This window comes from Phyllostomus hastatus, unplaced genomic scaffold, assembly GCF_019186645.2.
Source record: "Phyllostomus hastatus isolate PE091 unplaced genomic scaffold, TTU_PhHast_1.1 phas_contig_150, whole genome shotgun sequence".
Classification (NCBI taxonomy): domain Eukaryota; kingdom Metazoa; phylum Chordata; class Mammalia; order Chiroptera; family Phyllostomidae; genus Phyllostomus; species Phyllostomus hastatus.
The window spans coordinates 15,166,608-15,187,667 of record NW_025333611.1 but is presented as its reverse complement, the minus strand read 5'-3'; the positions used below and the strand labels follow the sequence as shown (position 1 = coordinate 15,187,667).

General features: G+C 48.8%; 2 protein-coding genes across 5 annotated transcripts in view; both read left to right on the top strand.

Moving 5' to 3' along the window:
- ITK (IL2 inducible T cell kinase) overlaps positions 1-4,260 on the top strand; it is a 56,576-nt gene extending 52,316 nt beyond the window's left edge. Inside the window, exon 17 of the mRNA XM_045830221.1 lies at positions 1,685-4,260. Within this exon, the coding sequence (XP_045686177.1) occupies positions 1,685-1,756 (72 nt within the window). The 3' untranslated portion in view covers positions 1,757-4,260. The remainder of the gene's footprint in view (positions 1-1,684) is intronic.
- A 6,835-nt stretch (positions 4,261-11,095) lies between these two features.
- Positions 11,096-21,060, top strand: part of CYFIP2 (cytoplasmic FMR1 interacting protein 2) — a 104,208-nt gene continuing 94,243 nt past the window's right edge. Inside the window, exon 1 of one of the 4 annotated variants that reach the window (XM_045820214.1) lies at positions 11,096-11,238. Coding sequence is in view for 2 of the 4 variants with exons in the window: in XM_045820207.1 (XP_045676163.1) it covers position 11,649 (1 nt within the window). In the remaining 2 variants the exon portion in view is untranslated. Of the gene's footprint in view, positions 11,239-11,502; positions 11,650-21,060 lie in introns of those variants that run through there. The other 3 variants (XM_045820207.1, XM_045820223.1, XM_045820198.1) reach the window with 3 other exon arrangements.

Sequence of the window (21,060 nt, the reverse complement as noted above, 5' to 3'; positions counted from 1 at the left end):
TCTTGATCTTTTTATTATCCAAGTTCTTCCATTTCTAGAATGTCATATAGTTGGAATCGTATAGTAGGTAGCCTTTTCAGGTTGAATTCTTTCACTTAGCATTATGCGTTTAAGAGTCCTCTGTGTCTTTTTGTGGCTTGATATAGCTCATTTCTTTTTATCACTGAATAACATTCCATTGTACGGATACACCCCAGTTTGTTTACTCATGTACCTACTGAAGGACACCTTGGTGGCTTCCAGTTTTTCGCAATCATGAATAAAGCTGTTATAAACTTTTGGGTTGATGCGGACCATGGCTCGTGGGGTCCGAGTCATTATGGATGAATCATGAGACAAATTCACATGGACTATCAAGTCCTGTGGAGGAAAAGGACGGCATGGCTTTTCTCTCAAGGGGAGCAAAAGCCTTGGCCCTCGCTCCAATGAGCTTTTATTGTCTTCCTGGGCACATTACAAGAAGGTCCTCATTAACTATTCACAGGCTTGCTTTAGGTGGTTACCTTATACAGAAAACAAAGGAGAGGACGCTGGTGATCACAACACAGAAGAGGGATATTTGCAAATGAAAAGGCAAAAGTGGTTGAACCGGTTACACTCATCCTTGGAAGGTTTAGCATGGTTTTTAGGAAGTTGCTTTGCAGTCAATGTCCTCAATTCAGGGTGAGGGAGTTTTAGCAAAAAGCAAGACTCATAGCGGCCTAGTACATTGCAGTCCTGATTCCCCATGGGAGGACCTATCCGTGGGCATGGGTCCTGTGCATCCCCCAGTGGGAGCTGGGCCCACGGCACACAGAATGGGCTCCCACATGGTGTGCAGTTTTTTGTATGGACAGAAGTTTCAGCTCAAACTGGGTAAATATCTAGAAGTGTGATTACTGTATCATATGACAACATTATGTGTAGGTTTGTAAGAAACTACTAGATTGTCTTCCAAAGTGGTTGTACCAGTTTGCATCTCACCAGCAGGGAGAGCTCTTGTTGCCCCACGTCCTCGTCAGCATTTGGTATTGTCAGTGTTCTGGGTTTTAGCCAGGCTGATAGGTGGATAGTGGTATCTCTAGAACAAGCGGTATCTTGTTTTCATTTGCTGTTCCCTAATGACATATGATGTTGAGCATCTTTTCATTATATTCACTTGCTGTTTGCACATCTTCTTTGTCCATTTTCAAGTCAGGTTGTCTTCTTGCTTTTAAGTTTTAAGAGGTCTTTGTATAGTTTGGATGTAATACCTTCATTAGATATATGTTTTAAACTTATTTTCTCCCAGCCAATGGCTTATCTTTCCTTCTCTTAACAGTGCCTTTTACAGGTGGAATTTTTTAATTATAACAAAGTTCAGCATCAATTTTTTTTTCTTTCATGAATCATACTTTTGATATTGTATCGAAAAACTCATTGACAAACCCAAAGTCACCCAGATTTTCTCCTATGTTGTCTTCTCAAATTTTATCAGTTTTTCATCCTATATTTAGGTCTATGATCCTTTTGAGTTAATTTTCGTGAACGGTATAAGGTCTATGTCTAGAATCATTGTATTGCATCTAGAGGTCCAATTGGTCTAGCACCATATTTTAATATTTAAAATCAGCAGAGGGTACTGCTATTGAATTCCAGTGTTCTTTTGAAATTGGCTATGACGCACAAGTACAAGGAACTCAGAGTTCTTTTCTTCCATCTCTAGAAACCAGAAGACCGGCCACCTTTCTCCAGACTTCTGAGTCAGCTGGGTGAAATTGCAGAATCGGGACTTTAGCAGAGACTCGGCAGCAGTTCCTGAGTAGGGGAAGAAATCCTCCCTCCACAGAGCATTAAAAGCCGCCACCAGCCCAGGACTCCCCAGAGGCAGCTGGCTTGCAGTGCCGGTCCCTGGGCTGCCACGGAGGCTGGCGCTCAGCCACAGGCACGAGGCTCAGCCAATGAAGTGAGAGCAGGGCCAGAGCAGCGGCCACGCCTCTCTCTATCCTCCCTCCAGCCTCTTATCTCGGGTGGTGCACAAACCTCAATCTGACAGCTTTCCGGCAACATTTCTTGCACTTCTTCTTAGAGAGAGAGAGACAGGGTAGGGCCCTGGATTGTTATTTTTATTGTTATTTTAAACATGGGTCTAAGGTTAATGGTCAAGGGACTTTTCATTTGACCTGGCAGCAGAACATCCCAGGGGATGGGGCAAGAAGACCAAGGAGCCTGACTCCCTATCAAGGAGGACAGTGAGTTAATTAAGATCTGAAAGAGTAAGCTCCTCCGTTGTGATGCTGTTGGCCGCAGCTTCCGGCCGCAGACGAAGGAGCAGCTGCTCACCTCAGAGGCCGGATATCCTGAGAAGCAGCGTTATGAGGCTTAACTCAGAGCACACTGCCACCTGTCTCCTTGAAGGGAGCATTATGGACTTGGGTGAACAGTTCCAACCCCAGAGTTGGAGCCCTGGGTGTCTGGTGTCTGGGCGGAAAGAGGGCATCTGATGGTAGGGAACCAAGTGGTACAGAGAAAGACGTTAGGTTGTTATCACGCTGATGCTCACCTTTAGCACAAGCCAGGCAGGTGACTACGCCTCCCCCTCTGTACAGAATGCTTCTGCGGGCATCCTAGGAGGAAATGGTTGCTTCTGCACACACACTCTGGCCGAGGACTCCATCATCGTGTCCCCCACCACCCCCACCTCGAGGAATCAGCCCCCTCTCTGCCTTCTCGCATCAACAACAGAGGGCAGCATTGTGTTGAGCAGTGATGTCTTGCAAAGAAATTCAAGCTGGTTTAAGCCATATAGATTTGCAGCTTTAAGGGTGAGACTTTCAGCCTCCCAAAATTCTGGGAGAGAAACCAGGGGTCTGTTGTTGTTCAAACTATCTGGATGGAAACTGAGCCCGTCACTAAGTGGGGTGCTCCTCAGATGCACAGTGTTGGCCACCGTTGATTGAGCTCTGAAATATGCAAAGTGAGTGTGTCCTGAGTTACAAGACTTCTCTGCAGTTTATCCCAAGTTCACACCAACCTTGTGAGTTAGTATTACTATTCCCATTTTACATATTGTAAAAACTGAGGCTTTCAAAAGCCAGGACACCTGCCGAAAGTGGCAGAGCTAGGAATTAAGCCCAGGATTCTAGCTCATCTGTGTCTGACTCCAGTGCACAGTTTCTTTATTCCTATTCAACATGGTCTTTTACCAAGGACAAAAAGAACTGATTGCAGAGAAAATAAACACAGCGGAGGGAAAAGACAGAGAAAGCCAATAAAGACATCGACACAGCACCACAAGGAATTAATGTTGTTCCTGCACAGACCACTGCGGTTGGCAGTGGAGTCCTCCCACCTGGAGTAGGGTCTTCTCTTTCCTCAGCTATAGCCTCCCCTTTGTCAGAGGTAATGAGATTGGACTTCGCTAATTAACCCTTTGATTCACTCAACCTAGCAGAGTCATGTCGTGTGAAGCCATTTAGGTGGGCTTCAAAGCAGCCTGGGAAGATTCTCCTGCGGAAGTATGTAGAAGGCTTTCTTTCCTCCAACTTTGAGCTGGCTGCAGTCTTCTTGGACACTTTGTAGGGCTGGGAATTCCAGGATGTAAGAGAGCGTTAGTTTTCCTGCAGTGTTCAGATGAAACTCAGGGAGGAATTGTTGAATGACGTTTTGACCGGCTGGAGACCCAGGTACATAGCTTTTAACTACAGCTATTGTGAAACTGGAGGCCCCAAGATAAAACTCTGTCATTCAGAAGATGATCTTACATTCAACTTATCCAAAATCATCCCTCTGCACTTGCTGGCATTTTGTACATTCTCTTTTGGCATCCGTAATTAGAGATGATTTCTGGAACATCCAGCCTAGAAGGAAAACATCGGAGCTGACTGATTTCTGCGGTCTGGTTTAGGAGACCCGCCTCGCATGTCATTATCTTGTTCAAGCGCAGGTTCATAGCGGTCTTAGCTGACCTCGTGTAGACAGTTTCGCTCCCGTTGTCCTAGCCTGCAAAATGGGCTTTCTGGCCTGTTTGTTGTTATTGTTTTTTTTTAATCATTTTGAAAATGGTGCCACATATTCACAGGGAATTCCTTTAAACAAGGTTTTGGTTCTTAATGCATTTTATAGTTTTTGCCTTTTGTACCTTTTGAGACTATGTATTTATGTACGCATAGATGGGATATTTATTAGTGTACAGTCATTGCTAGCATTCACAATAAAAACATTATGAATGTCTCTTACCCTTCATCAAGCACACAAAGTTAAAGGTTAGGTCCAGCAAATAAAGCTGCCCATTTTAATAACCATGGTGTGTATGGCCTGGATTTCCTATGTGTCCGAGTGTCAACCACAAATATTCCTTACATAAAAATGGTTACACGGTTTCACGTTCCACAGGCGCGCTTCAACATTTGATCAACAGGTAAACATCAAGTGCTTCCTAGGTTCCTAAGACACCCTGTGCTGACCGCTGCAGAAACAAAGATGAAAAAGGGCAGAGTCTTTTCCTTTAAGAAACTGCAGGTATGACTGGGAAAGGAGACATGTAAATAAGTGAAATTATATATAATACAGCAATTAGAGCAACAACAGAAATACGGTCAAAGAAGAGAAGAGCTCAGAAAAACTGAGGTAATCTCCCTCTTAATTGGGGAAGGTTATGTCACTTGCTACTCAAAGCGTGGTCCCTGCCCCAGCAGCAGCAGCAAGACCAAGACTGTGAGATATGCAAATTAGACAGCTTCACCCTGAGACCCACTGGATAAGATTCTACATTTTAACACGGTCCTCAGGATCCTATCTACACACACGGAAGTCTGGGAAGCACTGTCCTAGAGGAAATGGAATGTGTTGGAAAGCTGTTACCAGCTTACCATTGGTGGAACACGAGGGGGGTGTGTGTGGTCTCCGAGAGGGTGGGTGGGGGTGATAGAAGGGGCAGGCAAATTGAAAGAGGCTATAAGTCTAGGCAAGGACCATGTTACAAAAAAAAGTGGAATTCTACCTATAGATGGAAAAGATGTCATTGAGCAAGGAGATAAGGCCAAATTTGTGTTTAAAAATCTCTTCTGGCCTGGGCTCATGTGGCTCAGTTGGTTGGAGCACTTTCCTGCAGACTGAAAGGTCTTGGGTTGGATTCCCAGTCAGGGCACATGCCCAGGCTGCAGGTTCGATCCCTGATTGGGACACTTACGGAAAGGCTGCCAAATCGTTGCTTCTCTCTCACATCAATGTCTCTGTATTGTCTCTCTCTCCTTTCTTTTCTCTCCCTATAAAAGCAATAAAAATATGTCCCAGGTGAGGATAAAACAATTTTTTAAAACAAGAAAAAATAAAAATGTATTCTGTTAACAGCATGCTGAGTGGATTTGAAAGACGCAAACTGGTGGAAGAGAAACCAATTTTGATATTATTTCCTCCCTGCTCTTAGTACCAGATGATTGTTCACTCTCATTCACTGTTGTCTGCTGTGTGGGTGACATGCAGAAGTTATAATTCAGTCTTAGGTCATAGATGGACAGAATGAATAGATGTTTCCCTCCCTCTCAAAATTCCAAGGAAAGACAAGCTGGGGTATTATTTGGGGGCTGGGGGGGGCACAACGTTGAGCTCTCCCTATACCGTTCAGTTCACCAAATGCCCAGGTCCGCTGCAGGAGCCAGCACGGGACCCAGACGACCGAGGCACAGGTGAGAGAGCCTGCAGCTTCCACGCCGTCCTCTGCGGAGCTCACCTCCGGGCCCAACTCCCGCTGGCAAATGACCCAGACAGGAAACTTCTATATGGGGTTAGATGAACAGATGTGCTTCCCAGGGCACTTACCCTGCAGGCTGTACTCTCTCTGGAATCTTCCAACACTCTGAGGTCACTGCTCTGAGGAAGAGGCAGAATACATTCCATTCAGCAAGATGGGGAGCATGTGTGTGCGCGCATGTGCGGAGGGAGCTGTGGGTTCCCTAGCTAGAGGGGCTTAAGAAGGCGGTCTGATGGTCAGGAAGACAGGGTTGGAGTTGAAGCTGCATTTGCATGAAAGCACATATTTTCAATTAGAGTATGTGTTTATTTGCAGTGGCTTTGAAGGAGGTGTCTGCTCCCCAGAGCCACCCCTAGGTGGCAGCAGTGTGTGTGTGTGTGTGTGTGTGTGTGTGTGTGTGTGTGTGTGTAAACGACTTCCCCATGTCATGGTGTGTAGTTGGCATGGGAAATAACAGAATCATACAGATGCTGTTAGAAAGAGTAATGAGATCCTTCCTTTATTTCATAAGTAGTCACTGTCCACGTGCTATCGCTTGGCACTGTGTTAGGTGCGTGAGATGAATGATGTGAGTTAGGGATCAAACACGTCATACTCAAATCAAGATAGTTCCCACAGGGCTAATTTACAGAAGGGCTCTGTGAAAATAGTGTGGGTCAGGGTCAGGTTTAGGAGAACCACAGGAAGTGGCACAGAGGAAAAGAACAGCCAACGGTCAGTTACCACTCCCAGGCTTGGACAGGCAGCCGGGGCAGTGGTCATTTCAGTGTGGAAGCGGGGGGGTCACTGGAGAAGGTTGCCTCTGGAGAAGAGGACCTTTGGTGGGGGACAGAGGAAGCCCACAGCAGCGTCTCAAGGAGGAAGCAGAAGAACAAATATGCTGGCTCCGCTTTTCTCGCCCCGCCCCCATCAACTGCTGAGGCTCCTTGTTAACCCAACCAATGGGAAGCCAGAGGACACGGAGACCCTGGAAGGGTGGTCCACAGAGGTCAGTCCCCAGGGAGGGCAGCAGAAGGAGGAGAGCCAGATGGTCTGGAGGAACAAGAGACATCAACCCGTCAGTTCCCCAATTCCACGCTCGCAGCCATTCAGCGGGGTGGACTCGAGGGCCGCCTAAGCTAGCCTGAGAATGCAGCAGCACTGGCCCCGTTTCACCTCCGCTATGCTTCGCCATTCCAGATGCATTCGGAATACTCTCAGATCCTCCTTATCAGTTCTTACCCACAATTATTGTAAACAGTATTTGTTGAACTAACAATGAAATGTTCTTCGGTATCAGTTGTGTGTAAAAGAGCTGACCTTCAAGGGAGGCCAGTTCTTGAGAGATTGTGGGAAATGAGCAAAGCGAGGGGAAGACAGCAGAGAAGGGAAGGGGTGCATTTCCAAACGTCCCGGGTGGAGCTGCAATGTGTCAACAGCAAAACATCCCTCCATATTTTATCTATGAAGAAAGAGACCCATAGATGAAGAAGAGAACAGACTGATGGGTGCCAGAGGGGAGGGGACTTGAGGGGCGGGGGCTGGGTGGAAAAGTGAAGGGATTAAGAAGTAAAGATTAGGGGAAGTGGGTGGGAGAGGGTGTACAGGGTGGAGGGGCGTGAAGGGGGGAAATGGGACAACTGTAATAGCATAATCGATAAAATATATTTTTTAAAAAAGAAGTAAAGATTGGCAGTTACAAAATAGTCACGGATGTAATGTACAGCATAGGGAATATAGTCACCAATATTGTAATAACCATGCATGGTCCCGGGGGACCACTCTGTAAAGTACCCGATTGTCTAACCACTATGCCATACACCCGAAACTGATACAAAATAACAGCGAATGTCAACTGCAGTGGAAAAACAAAGTTTAAAAAAACACACTCAATATGTGAAAGCAATACCTTAAAATATTTATTTCATCTATAAAATAATAGGGTGATTCTAAGGATTTTGTGAGGATGAAATGAGCCCAGTCATATATAGTACTTATCAGAGAGGCTAAAAAAATTTTAGTTTTAAATATATTCTTTGACACATTATTTCAGATCCAGTGAAGAAAATGGGCAACACAGTTTCCTATGGGAAGACCAGAGTCTGGGGCCCCTGACCTTGAGCAACCCTTCCCCTTCCTGGGCCCCCGTTCTTTCCTTTGTAAACTGAGGCCATTTTGAGCAAAAGGTCAGGTTTGATCTAACGGACAATGTAAATTGTGTAACTGAACATTAAGTTTCTCTTTTCCTGCTCACTACACGGACCAGATGTGTCAGCCTTCTGGAGCAATATGGAGATTTTTTTTTGGTAGTATTCACATTTTCTCTCCATCTCAAAACCTTTTCCTTCTTTCTTTTAAAATGTGTTACTTATGAAAAACATTTTAAATCAATGCATCTCAGTAACTTGCATTAAACATGTTTTTGGGAAAAGGTGGCATAGTTTTTTTAAAGATTTTTCATTTATTTGGTGGGGGGAAACATCAATGTGCACTTGCCAAGGGCTGGAATAAGGTGGCATATTAATGAATACATGAATTCAGTAGGCAAGGGGGAAATGAGGCTGTGGACGATTTTGGTTAAAAGCATGAGTTTTTGTTTTGCTACCTGGACAACTTATTTAACCTGCCTTAGTTTCTTCAATTATAAACTGGGGCTAATAATTATGTTTTTGTCATAGGAGAACTGTGAATATTAAATGAGGCAATGCACTTGGTAAGCGTTAGCTATTGTTACTAATATCAGTATTTTTTATTTCTCCCTCTGAAACCAATTCCTATGCCCATTACAGATACTCCATCATTGGTTTCCATGAAGTTCGGTCTGCCAACGGATTTTAAATGGAAACCTAGGTGTCCTAAGCAACTTGAGGGTTTTCTAAAAACATAGCAACACTGCCACACACAAAAACACAATGCGTGGGACATAGCTTTGCAAGGGGCAAAGCAACTCTCGCCTGATCACTGCGGTCCTCTCGTGGCTGATGGTGCTGACAGGTTGCACGTGAAGGAAATCTGAACATGGTGGAAAGATGGCTATGAATTTCACTGGCAACATATAAGCTAAGATTTCAGTTCTGATTATTCATTCAACCCACTTTTACTGATCTCCTGTTCTGTACTAACTAGTCTCTGAGGACAGAATGGCAAGCAAGATGGACTCATCCCGTCTCTTAGGTTTAATGTTCTGCTGATGGAATGCAGGTCAGTGCATCCACAGTCACAACTCAGCATAACAAGCAGTATGACAGAAGAAGCCCGGGGGCCTAGAGATAGCTAACCTTAACCTACCCCAGACATGGAGGGATCTTGGGCGAAGTGACACCTATGTACATACGAGAAGGATGGATAGAAGTTGGGCAGCAATATGGGGAAAAGAGTGCAAGGGGGAAGGAAAGGAGGACAGGCCATTCCAAGCACAAAAAGCCCAGCTCGTGCAAAGGTCACAAGAGAGAACACAGAAAGTTTAGGGAACTAAGAGACTCCCTTCATCTGAAGCACAGTGAGCTTGTTCATGGGAGAGAGCACAGATCAGGTCCTGAAGCCCCTCGCAGGCCATGGGGAGGAGTTTGGGCTCCGCACTGAGAGTGCAGGGAGCTAGTGAAGTGCTCAAAGCATGGCCAAGGCACGTCCTTTGTGTTAACTCAAGTGATTTTCCACATTCAGAAGGACTTCGGAGTATATCCAACCTGCTTCACTCTGTAAAAGGGGGAACAGGGAGGTGGAGTGACTTGCCTAAGAACACTCAATTGCAAAACGAGGACAAACAGGCAAGCCTCTGAATTTCCAACACAGTGGTTACAACAAGACCCTGCTGGTTCCCCTTGCAAGTAAATAACATTCAGGGGTCAGAAAATGATTTTTCCCTAAGATCGAACCAAACAGATATGTAGTAGTCTCCTTTGTATTTAAGCGACTTGTTCTTAAACGGTGAAGACGGAGAAGGAACAACAGGGAAAAAGAATGTCTTCCAGAAATCTACACCATTCACAAACTCCCTTCGGAATGAAAGCCCATTCTCTCATTGTTGCGCATTTGTAATCACTGACACTCACAATCCCAAGGATCACAGTAGGAAATGAAAAAATAAAATTTTCTAAAGAAAGAAACCTCAGTTCCATTTTGAAAGCCATCCTTCCCAGACACCCACACTGCTTTCTCACATGGCATCAGGGACAGAAACGCGTGCGTATGTATACGTACACATTGCTAAAAATAGCAATTTAAATTAGAGTGATGTACCATCCAACCACAGAGGAGGAGGATTTCTGAGTGCTTAGGCAACGGTGGGAGCTCGGGGAGGAGAAACACTGCCAAGCCCTTCGCTGGGACTTGAGTAACCCCGCCCCTCTATAAATAGCCCCTGATAGGAAGAGCGGAGTGATTAAGTATACATTTGCGGGCTCTAGGCAAACATTTCCCTTAAATCTACATACACCTTATATTGTCTCAAATGCTTTCTAATTATTGACCCTATGAGGTAGCTAGGGCTCGTCCTATCTTTGGTGTCCTCTCAAGAACAGAGTAAAGAAGTGACACTTCAACTTAAAATGTAACGTGGCCTGCCTTCAGCCTGGTCTGCAGGCCCACCAGGCTGCACGGGTGTCAATGAGAGCCATGGCTTTGGCGAGCCCTAAATGACAGATGACGCCTTGAAGAGAAAGGTGCCTGTCCTCTCAGTTCCTTCCCAGGTTTGGTCAGGAATTATCAATACTTCTTCATGTCACCATACCTTTTCCTCGTTGTCCACTAGGCAGTTCTTCCTGAATGAAGTTCAGGCTGGTCCTGCTTAAGAGATGGTAGCTTCAGGGATTTGGCTTTAAGGAACTGAAAGGAATGCCAGAAGTTACTCTTAACAGGGGAGCAGCATTAGGGACCAAATTCTAAAAGGCCCTCTCCCCAAGCCCCAGAGTTTTTTTCTCTCGCTTCACCCTGTTTCCTTCCTTCACAGAACTTCTCCTAGCAGTAATTGGACATGTGGTAGGTTAATTCATGTATGCTCTGTGTCTCTTAGGTGATGATAAGCTCAAAAGGTCAGGGACCCTGTCTTTTGCACACCAGTGCATACCCAGCTCCTGGCACGCTGCTTGGAAAAAGTAGGTGCTCAATAAATATTAGGTAGATAAATAAGCACTTGGAAATAATATCAGATTCCAATGGAGCCCAAAGCTTCTGTCCTGCCACTGCTGCAGGCGTGGTTCCAGGCACTGGGAGACTGGGGACAAGTCCTCCCCGTCTTCTCCGCCCCCAGAGCAGGGCGGCTGGCTGTCCTGGGGCGGAAGAGAGAGTTGCAGGTCTGGGATGCACGGGCCGCGTAGCGGGGCACACCCGGAGCCCCTCGCCGCAGCCATTTCCTCCTCTTTGTGTGACAGCCGCGCCGGCTAAGGGGCCGGGCACCGAGACAGAGGAGGAGACACGGCGAAAGGAGGGCGGGGCCGAGGGCGGGGCCGAGCCCGCGGCAGGCTGCGCGGTGCAAGGCAGAGCATCCTGCGCCCCGGCGCGGGGCTCGGCGGTATCTTCGGGCCGCTCCCCTGGACCTGCGGCAGACCCAGGTAAGCGGCTTTCTCAGGCCTTCGGGCCGTCGAGGGGACCGGGATGCTGCTGGACACGGCGATGTGACTGTAAGGATGCGCGAGGAGCCGGTGCCCCTTCTCCCAGCCTGCGGGGGGCGCTCGGCGCAGCGCCCCGGCTAGCTCGGCCTGAGGGCCCACGGAGGCCTTGGAGGCTGGGCCCCAGCCCCCGCGCGATCTCCTTGCCCGTGCGGCCTGCCCGGGGCTCCGCAACGCGGACCCCCTGCGGGGAGGCGCGGACACGCGGAGGGGCCTGGGTGCGGCGGTAGCTGCAGCAGGTGCACTGCCGGGGCCGGAGCTGCGGGCCGGAGGGGAAGCAGCTCTAATCCCGAACCCCTGAGACACCTGCAGCGGCCGCGAGCCTGGTGACGGCGACATACCCGCGCCCAGGTAGTGCGTGCAGAGCGCCAGCCTCCGCCTCTGCTGCCGCGTCCACCATCTCCTCCCCCAGGGCCAGCGAGAGCCGCCTGGGCCCGCCTGGCAGCTGCCTCGGGCGCCCAGAGCCCTGCGGTGAACCTGAGCTGGGTGGGGCGAGGGGGCGAAGCGGCGCTGTTTGCGGGTGGGGGTTTTAAAGAGAGAGGAGTATCGTTTGACGCGCTTTGAAGCCTCCAGGCCTACGCTGGCTGCGCTCTACCTCCCGGCTAGCTGGGGGCGGGGAGGAGGTGGGGGAAGAGGGTGAGTGGGCTGGCTCCTGGGGGAAAAGGTTGGGTTTTGTTGAGCTCTGAGCAATCAGGAACCTGCCTACCTGTCTGCTGTGGCTTCAACTTTTCAGAACAGCCCTCCCCCTGGATGGGTACACACCGCCTATGTGAAAAGCCAGAGAAGAGGGTGCGCTCTTTGGGGGGGTGGGGGCGGGAAGCATGATCAGATAAGAGTATTCCTCTCTGAACACGGATCCCGGCGGGGAAGGACACAGGCTGCCCGGGTGCCCTCCTCAGCCCAGCGATTCTGACTTTGACTTAGAGTTTCCCTGCACAGCAGAAACACCAAGAGCTAGTAGCCATCAGCTCCCCTTTCAGCCAGGCCGGGAAGGGAGCAAGGATAAGGGAGCAAGGATATTTTCCGGCTGGCTCCTGGGAGCTTGTGCCCGTGTGGAATGAGCAGGGAGATGGGGCCAGTCCTGTGGGCAGGAGGGTCAAATCAGAAGAGTGCTGGTTCCCACGCTCCCCCTTTCCACCTCCTGCCGGTGTCCCCTTTAGCTCAGCGGGTTCTTACCTTTTTCTTGGGCGCAGGCTCTGTAGGAAGATTCTGGCAACCCTGAAGATGAACGGTGTTGGAGAGCCAAGGTCTAGGTCCACATCCCTGGGCAGGATTATTAGGGCCTCCCGGTTGTTTTCTCCAGCATCAGCCTCCTCTGTGACCCCGCGTGAGCCCTTGTGCCCCCTTTCCACACAGTGCCCTGTGCTTCCCATTCTCCTTGTTTTCAAGAAAGGAGCCAGTGACCATGTTTATCCTCAAGAGCTCAATACAAAAGAATTTCCCATTCCACACAGAGCAGGTGCTTTGATGTCATTTGGCCAGAAAGCAAACAGAGGATGAGGGGGCCTTTTAATGGGAAGCAAAGCTTTAGGTCAAATACTTGGTGTCTCTAATGGTGGAACTTCAGGCCGTGGGCTGGAAGTCCGAGTGCGGAGCTGGGTAGCAATTTTGGGGAACGGCTTCCTGAAATGACGATACCTAGCAGCTGTCTGCTCTGTTTGATGCTAGGACAGCTTTGGCCCTGAGGGCAAAAATATTGTAGGAATGTGTATGTGTAACTGGTCAGGGGTCACTGTCACTAGAACGCCTTTGTTGAGCACCCAGTGTCCACGTGGGGGAGGAGACACTTTCCTCTGGAGAGTTACTCAGGGGCACTGGTTGCCATCTGCCAGGACAGCTACGAGGCCACAGAAGGGTGTGTTGTTACTTACACAGCCTGTGTCTCTGGCTAGTTGTGCATGCTGAGCCTCCAGCTGGGGGCAATAGCTCTCTGCTCACTAAGCCTCTTTATTATATTTCCTGGCCAGTTCTGACTGGTTCTGTAGGCACCCAAGCCCGCCTTGTTCAGTCCCAGGTGGATATGGAAATGAAAAGGCATTAGGCCAAGCGTGGGGTATAAAATCCAGTAGGGTTGAAGAGTATTCCTCAAATCAGATCAGGCTGACCTGGGGAAGGAAGTCGACAGGAATTTAAAAATGAGGAAAGGGCCCCGGGAGAACATGACATGTCCCTTCTGATAAATGGTGCCTTCTCGGGGTGTTCAGCAGGCCTCCACGGCTGTCCTTGACCAGTGAGCTGAATGAGGTGATGAATAGGCAACAAGCTAATTAACGTGGGGAAGGGGGCCCCTGGGAAACCGTGCAGAGCTCCAGTCTCCAGGTTTGAGGGTCGGCGGCAGCACTCTCAAAGGGTTTTCTTTGGGGCACTGTTGGCCCCAGGGTTCCACCAAGAGCTTCACAAAATGGCCTTTTGTAGCCCCCCTGTGGCCACCATAATAATGAGTCTGTTTCTTTGCTGGCAAGTATTAATTATTCACTTGTAGTTGACGAAACCAGACATCAGTCACCGCATTGGAGCCTTGTAAAAAGGCCTTTGGTCTTGTTATTCTAAGGAGCGAAGCCACCGTGTCTGGAGGCCAGAGGATGGGCCCTGCATTCGTGGTGGAGGCGGGACAAGGGGGTGGAGCGTGCTGCTGCCTTCGTACTGGTGAGGGGCCAGGCCAGCTGTGGCGGGACAGGAGCTGGCACTCCACTGGATGCTCTTGTTAAATGAGGGATGCCTGAGAGTGCTCCGTAGAGAGTCTAGCACATAGTGCTATTATATTTCTATAGTTATTGTTAAATGTGTTAATTACATAATCATGAAGAATGTGGCTCATGTGTGTAGTTAACCCACAGCTCTTTTTTTTTTTAAGTCTTTCTTATTCTATTACACTTGTCCCAATTTTTCCCCCTTTGCCCTCCTCCATCCCACCCACCCTGGGCTCCCACCGCCCATCCCCACACTGTCGTCCATGCTCATGGGTCCTTCACACACACGTCCTTTGACTAATCCCTTCCCCGTCTTTCCACCATTCGCCCCTTCCCCTCTTCCCCCCTTTTCCTCTGGCAGCTGTCAGTCTGTTCCCTGTTTCCATGCCTCTGGTTCTGTTTTGCTCATTAGTTTATTTTGTTCATTAGATTCCTTTTATTCAGTGAGATCATATGGTATTTGTTTCCACCGACGGGCTTATTTCACTTAGCATGATAGCCTCCAGTTCCATCCATGCTGTCGAAAAGTAACCCACAGCTCTCACCAACCCATCTATCTCCAGAGCCTTCCTGGAGTTTGCTTTTCCCAGGGGGCTGGTCTCTGTGACCAGGAAGCCCAGCCCCAGGTTAACCTGCCAGACGACAGAGCGATAAGACAGGGCATCAGTCGGAACTTCAGGTAGGAAGTGCTCTTGAGCAGCACACTGAAGGCGGGTGTAGCGAGCAGGCAGAGAGAAGGGGGAGGGGCTCCGCTGAGCAGAAGCCCAGAGGCAGTTCTCACATTTCCACACAGAGGTCAGGAGGCACCTCTTCCTCTGTGTGCCTTCAGCGTTTTGCAACCCAACAAGCATGTTGAGGTCACGTTCGGCTTCCCTGGCAGACAGAGCAGTCCAGGGGACTTAGGACACAGGATGGATCCCTGACTTGCTGGGTTCCTTTCAATCGGCCATTACTTCTCTGACTGTGAAAACTGGGCGATGGAAGGCAGCCTGCCCGGCCTGTTCCCTACCTGTCACCACAGGAGCCCACGGATGAGATAACGTCTGCAAGTCCCAGTCTAAGAAGAAAAGGCCATGGGAAGGGAGGAGAAGGAGGTTCCGGAATGTGTGGTTCTTCTGGATGGCTGCCCTCCATCCGTAGAGGAACAGTTTATCAATTCTATATTGTGTGTCAGTTTAAGAAGACAGATGTGTGGCCTCTCTGTGCCATGGCTCCAAAGGGAAACTAAAAGGCATGTTGTGACTCACAGATCCTGTGAAGGCCCCGAGATGGCCTTGTCTGTACAAAGACACTTCAGATTTCAGGCAGTGGGTGTGGGACGCCTCCCAGGATGCAAAGAATTTGGATATTGGCTTCCTAGCCGTGGCCAGCGTGCCAAGAGCTGTGTGTGATGTTCCTCAAAGGACGACCATCCCGGCCACACTTCTTGGACTCTGGTAACAGGAGAAAACGAATTGGATGCAAATTCTTAAAAGAAATTGTTTTGGGAAGTCAGAGCTTGGGTTCAGGCAGAATTCCTTACGGGCATCTTTCTGGCTGAGTGGTACACATGGCCTTCCGGAGAGACGGCCGAGAAAGGCCCAGTGATGACTTCATCAATAGGACTTTTGATTTTGCGTTTGCATCATCATTATGTCATCTTAGAGCCGTGGTTCTCAGGCTTCAGTCTCTTCGTGGACCAGAGGCCTGGTTAGGGTGTCTGTGTTGTGCGGTCCCTGCCTTCTAGAGAAAGCAGGAGATGAGGTCTTCTGCAGGAGCTAAAGGGGGTGGAGTGGTTAGGAAAGTTCAAGAGACTTTCGGAAGTTCGGAGCAGCTGCCTCTGTGGGTGGAATGAGAAATCAGTCGGAGCTGAATGAGAGGATTGTCTGACTTCACCGCAGGCCCAGCTGAAATCGGAGAGCATCTGCAGGGCCGACCCTCCTAGAGGACACTCAGTGACCCAGTCTTAAGTGAAGGGATACCTGAGAACGATTTTGATTGCGCTTTTGAAATGAGATGCCTTAAGGCCAATGTTGGCAAGGTCTATGTAACTGGTGAGACCAGCGTTCAAACCGAGGGTCAGCCTGTCAGCCTCCAGGTACGCTCTTTTCACTTGGGAGAGAACAATGACCTTCTGCTTTTCATGGTTTGAGGTAGAAACTGCATGACAGAAGAACTTTCTAGAGGAAGAGACCTCTAAAAGTCTCATAGTAATAAGACTTACTGTAAGTATGGAACCTTGAGAACCACAATGTTCTAAATTTTGTACTTTTTTTTAAACTAGAAGACGTGAATTTTGACCATTAGCTAACACATTCAGCAAATTGTTCATGAAGTGTTAACTAAGCTAGTAATGCCAAGTAAGCAAGTGATGCCTCACATGTGCACAGTTGCGTTAGTTGCTGTGGGTCAAACTCCACAAAAAGATGAGTTTGGGTGATCCAGTAAATTAGTAACACATAAAACAGTTCATAGTGCTGTAAGAAATGGCAGACTCTAGACTGTGAGTGCTACGGGAATCCAGAGACACGAAGGTTGTGGTGGATTCGGCTGGTCACATCTTCATGGAGGTGGCCTGTCTCCATTTGTGCCTGGACAGTGGGTCATGGGTAGGATCTGAGAAGGGGAGAGAACAGCCCAGGAGGGAGCGCAGAGTATTTGAGCAAAGGCACAAAGCAAGAAGGCCCACGGGCCGGTCGTGGCACCCTAGACACCCTGGCCACAGTGGGTGGGGAGTCCGTGTCAGGAGGTGTGATGGGGTACAGTGCCCCATCTATCCTCAGAGCCATTTGCTCTCAAGTTGGAAAGAGAGGCTCGAGTCCAATGATTCCTAACTGGTTGTTTTTGGTTTTGCTTTTTTTTTTTTAAATACATATGATGGGCAACGCTGACAGCATACCCTAGTCCTCTCCCTAACTCCACCCCATGTTCTCCCACTGAAGGAAAGGGATGAACAGACAAGCAAGGGAGGACTTTGAGGCCCGCCTCACACATAATGGCAAGCACCTTCTTTGCAAACCTCACTACCTGAGCCATTATTAGTACAAGTTGCCATAGTAGCCTTCATAACAGAGCTTTTGACATCACAGCTGAGAACTGCTGCCAGGCCGCCCTTGGTTGGCCAAAAAGTCTGTGCAGTTCTTCCCTTAAAATAAGACACATTTTAATTTTCACCAATAATTTTATTGATTTGGATATTTTGAGTGTATCGGCTGTCTCCCATGTGGTAGAGTATTGATTGTTCTCAATTAATGTCTTGATTTGATCGCTATCAACTTCAACTGGTCTACCTGGCCATGGAACATCGTCCAGCGAGAAGTCTCCAGCACGAAACTTCACAAACCATTTCTGACACGTTCAGTCAGCCACAGCACCTTCTCCATACACTGCATAAATCTGTTCTTGCATTCCAGTTGCAATTTTACCTTTCTTGAAATAAGAAAGCATAATATGCTGAAAATGTTGTGTATTTTCTTCCATCTTCAATATTAAAATGGCTACACAAAAATTCACCAGTTTTGATACTTTTTTAAAAAATACACGCTGCCATGACAGTTGTCACAACACAATCTAACAAAATTGTTTTGAATGAAGTTAAAGACAACTAAGCACTACTAGAGCCATCTTACAGGAAAAACCAAATGCACTTTGTGGCCAACCCAACCTTTTGCAGTGAGGGAAATGGCCCTTTAGAGTGAGTGAAAATGTGATCTTAGGACCCAAGTCGGTCCGCAGACTGAGCCACACGTGAGCTGCAATTTCACACTGATGAAGCTGAGGCCTGCGTGCTCCAGTCTGGTGGCCAACCCTGAAGTCCCATTTCTTGCAGATGCAGTGGCTTCCCTTCCTGAGTTTTAGCAGGTGCCTCTGAGAGGCAGCTCCTCCCCGCAGATAAAAGTCCCATCGGTGCCCCTCCTGGGGGTGGTTTGTCACAAGCCCCAGCAGGAACAAATCAGTAAGCTGCTTTCAGTGGCATGACCTCCCCACCCAGGAAGATGGTATCTACATGGTTGGGTGATCAGCAGAAAGGCCACCTCCACCCTGACAACTCAGGAGGCAGCTGATAACTCAGCACGTGCAGCAGCAAGCCAGGTACCCACGCCGGGATCTTTTACTTTGCTGTTGTCAAAGAGGGAGGTTGGCCTCCTCCAGAATCCCGAGCCTGGGCTGACAGCCTTCTCTGCTCCAGTCTCAGGTCCCTGTGTGGAGAGAAGCTGCAGGGGACAGGGCCTCTGGTCCCAGAAGACCCAAGGGGAGGCCCTGATATAGCAAAGACTGCCCAGAGACAGCTGGGAACTGGCTAGCTGTCTGGACTGCTAGAAAGGAGGGCTTGGGTTGCTGTAAATGTTTCAAGTAAATTTTAAACATTTGATCAAAGCAATACATGCACATGCTGTAAAGAAAACCAAATACTGCCGAAAGACACCGTGAGAATCAGCCATCCAGCGCCCACCAGCCCCCAGAGACCGCCGCTGCAACACACCGTTTTTTCCAGTAGTTGCCTCCAGATCTCTGAATGATAAGCTGCTGCTGCTGCTGCTGCTGCTGCTGCTGCTGCTTGATTTATCTGGCCTGTGCGTTGTCTGTTTACTTCCTGCTGTGAGGGATCCAGATTTCGCTTTCTGACACCCTACCACGCCCTCCCCTGCCCCGATCTCTCCATACAGAGAGAGCTCCTTTTTAACCTCAGTCCTGTCAAACTGTCCAAATTACGTACACGGGATGCTGACCACCGGAGAGCCAGGTCACGTCCTCTGATCGTGTTTCCTTTCTTAAGTGGCTTTTTGGTTCATCGCAGCATTAGAATTCATCCCCACCCCTGTCTCTCTCTCACACTCCCCGTTTTTTTTCTTCCACAGTCTGTCATATCTGTTTTTAATTTATTTTATTTTGTTTTTATTTTTAATTGTTGTCCAAGTACAGTCTGTCATATCTGTTACTGTGTTGGGTCCCTGTGTCTTCTCAGAAAGTGACAGAGTTAGCCCCGGCGCTGTCCCTAACTGGGCAAGTGACCGTGTACACAAGTCATGCCCATCTCTCAGCCTCAGAAAGAGAGCTTGGGGAGGAGGAGGAGGAGGAGGAGAGGCTGAGGCCCATCTTCTCATCAAGCCCAACACCCCACAATAGAGGTGTTTATTGTGTGAGAAGCCTCTCTCTTGGGTGGGGCAGCCCCAGGACCTGACCGGAGACCGTTTAACCAAAACAGGTAGGGGAGGGGCAGGGTTGGGCCGTGCCCCTGGGTGGTCCAGCTCACCCTGCAGCCACCTGAGGGGCTAGTGGGAGTGTGTCTGCCGCTCTCTTTTCCCCACCTACTGTCCCCTTTTTATTTTTGTTCAGCATAGTCTCTGCTGGCGCGGGCAGCGTCAAGCTCCCCAAGCTCACACTCCAGCTCCGTCTCTCTTTGTATCACTTCTGCTCCTGTACCCCAAATTTTCCAAAAGTAGTCCCACAGATGCTAACATTTCTGGTAACAACTTTATTGACATAGAGTTCACGTACTGTATGATTTCCCCATTTAAAGCATACAGATCAGTGATTTTTAGTATATTCACAGAGCTGTTCACTCACCATCGTGAACTCAAATCTAGGACATTTTCATCACCCCAGGAAGAAGCCTCGTGCCTGTCAGCAGTAACACCTGTCTCTCCCAGGCTCCACCCCCAGCCCCAGCCCAGGCAACTGCTCATCTACTTTATGTCTCTATAGATTAGCCTATTCAGGACATTTCCTTTAAAAAAGCTTATTATGCTTCTTTTTACCTAGCGTCATATTTTCAAAGTTTATCCATGTTGTAGCATATCTCCATTCCTCTTCATGGCCGAGTAATATTCCATTGTATGTCTACACCATCTTTTATTTATCCGCTCATCAGGTTGATGGACCTTTTGAGTTGTTTCCACTTTCGGGCTTTTACCAATCACGCTGCTGTGAACATTTGTGCACAAGGTTTGGGGTGGAACTGCTGGGTTCTGCGGGAACTCTGTTTTCAGATCTGAGGAACTGCCCAGCTGTTTCCCAGTGTGGCTGTAGAATTATTGCACGTTCCTGCCAGCCACGTGCGTCTGGGGGTTCCATCCCACATCCTCGCCAGCCCTGCTGATAAGCCCAGGGGGTCCAGCTAAGGAGCAGGCGTGTCAGAGAGGGGAGGGGCCTCGGAGGGATGAGTGAAATCAGGGCATGCAGTGACAGAGGAGAGAGAGATTTTGTTTCACAGGTAACTGTTTACAAATTATGGAAGCCCTTTTACTTTAAGTGCCTGAGTGTTAACATTGGAACCATTTTGATGGAGTTCCTTCTAAAACATGAACACCTTTCTTGCTGTTTATATTCCTTCTCCTCCTCCCTCACTTTGAAAACCCTGGTGTCTGGGACATAGCGACGCCTCTTCTGATGTCTTGGGTTCATGGGTCAGCCCCTCATTGAACAGAGAGTTCCACTGAGTTAGAAAGGTGTGCTTAGCGGTGTGCTAGGAGCTGGGTGTGAGTCAGACGCAGTGCCCGTCCTCAAGGGGTTTACTGTTTGGGTCAGGAGAGAAAACACAGGAAATTTGAATGATAAAGAACTATAGAAGCACTAGGTTCACTGAGGACCGAGGGAGCAGGTGGATTCAGGTACGGGAGGGGGCGGTCAGAAAGGCTGCTTTAGGGGCTACGCATTTTCTTAGGGGTCTCCCAGCTCTGCCATCATTCTGGCAACATATGGAGAATGTTGAGTTGTGCTGTGAACCGTGGTATCGGTGATACCTCTGCAGGGTATGGAAATGTGGAGAGCGGTCACTCCCACGTTCCACAGCTGAGTCTCCTCTCCACACACCATGGTGAAGCCTGCCGCTCTGAGCATCCCCGCTGCTTCCAACCTGTGGCTGTGTTTTGCAAGTTGGAACAGGTAATACCCAACAGGGGGCTCTAAGTGGATCCTGTGGCGTTTGGAGCCACAAGGACTGACCTCTGGGTTAGAGGGGAGTTCCTGTAAAACTCTTCCTTGCCAGTGTGCTCAGAGCAAGCTACACGGTCCACTTGGGAAGCCTTGTGAGATGCCCACAAGGGGCTGTCCTGGCTTGGCCCCTAAGCCCAAGAAGAAGCTCTGACATGTGAAA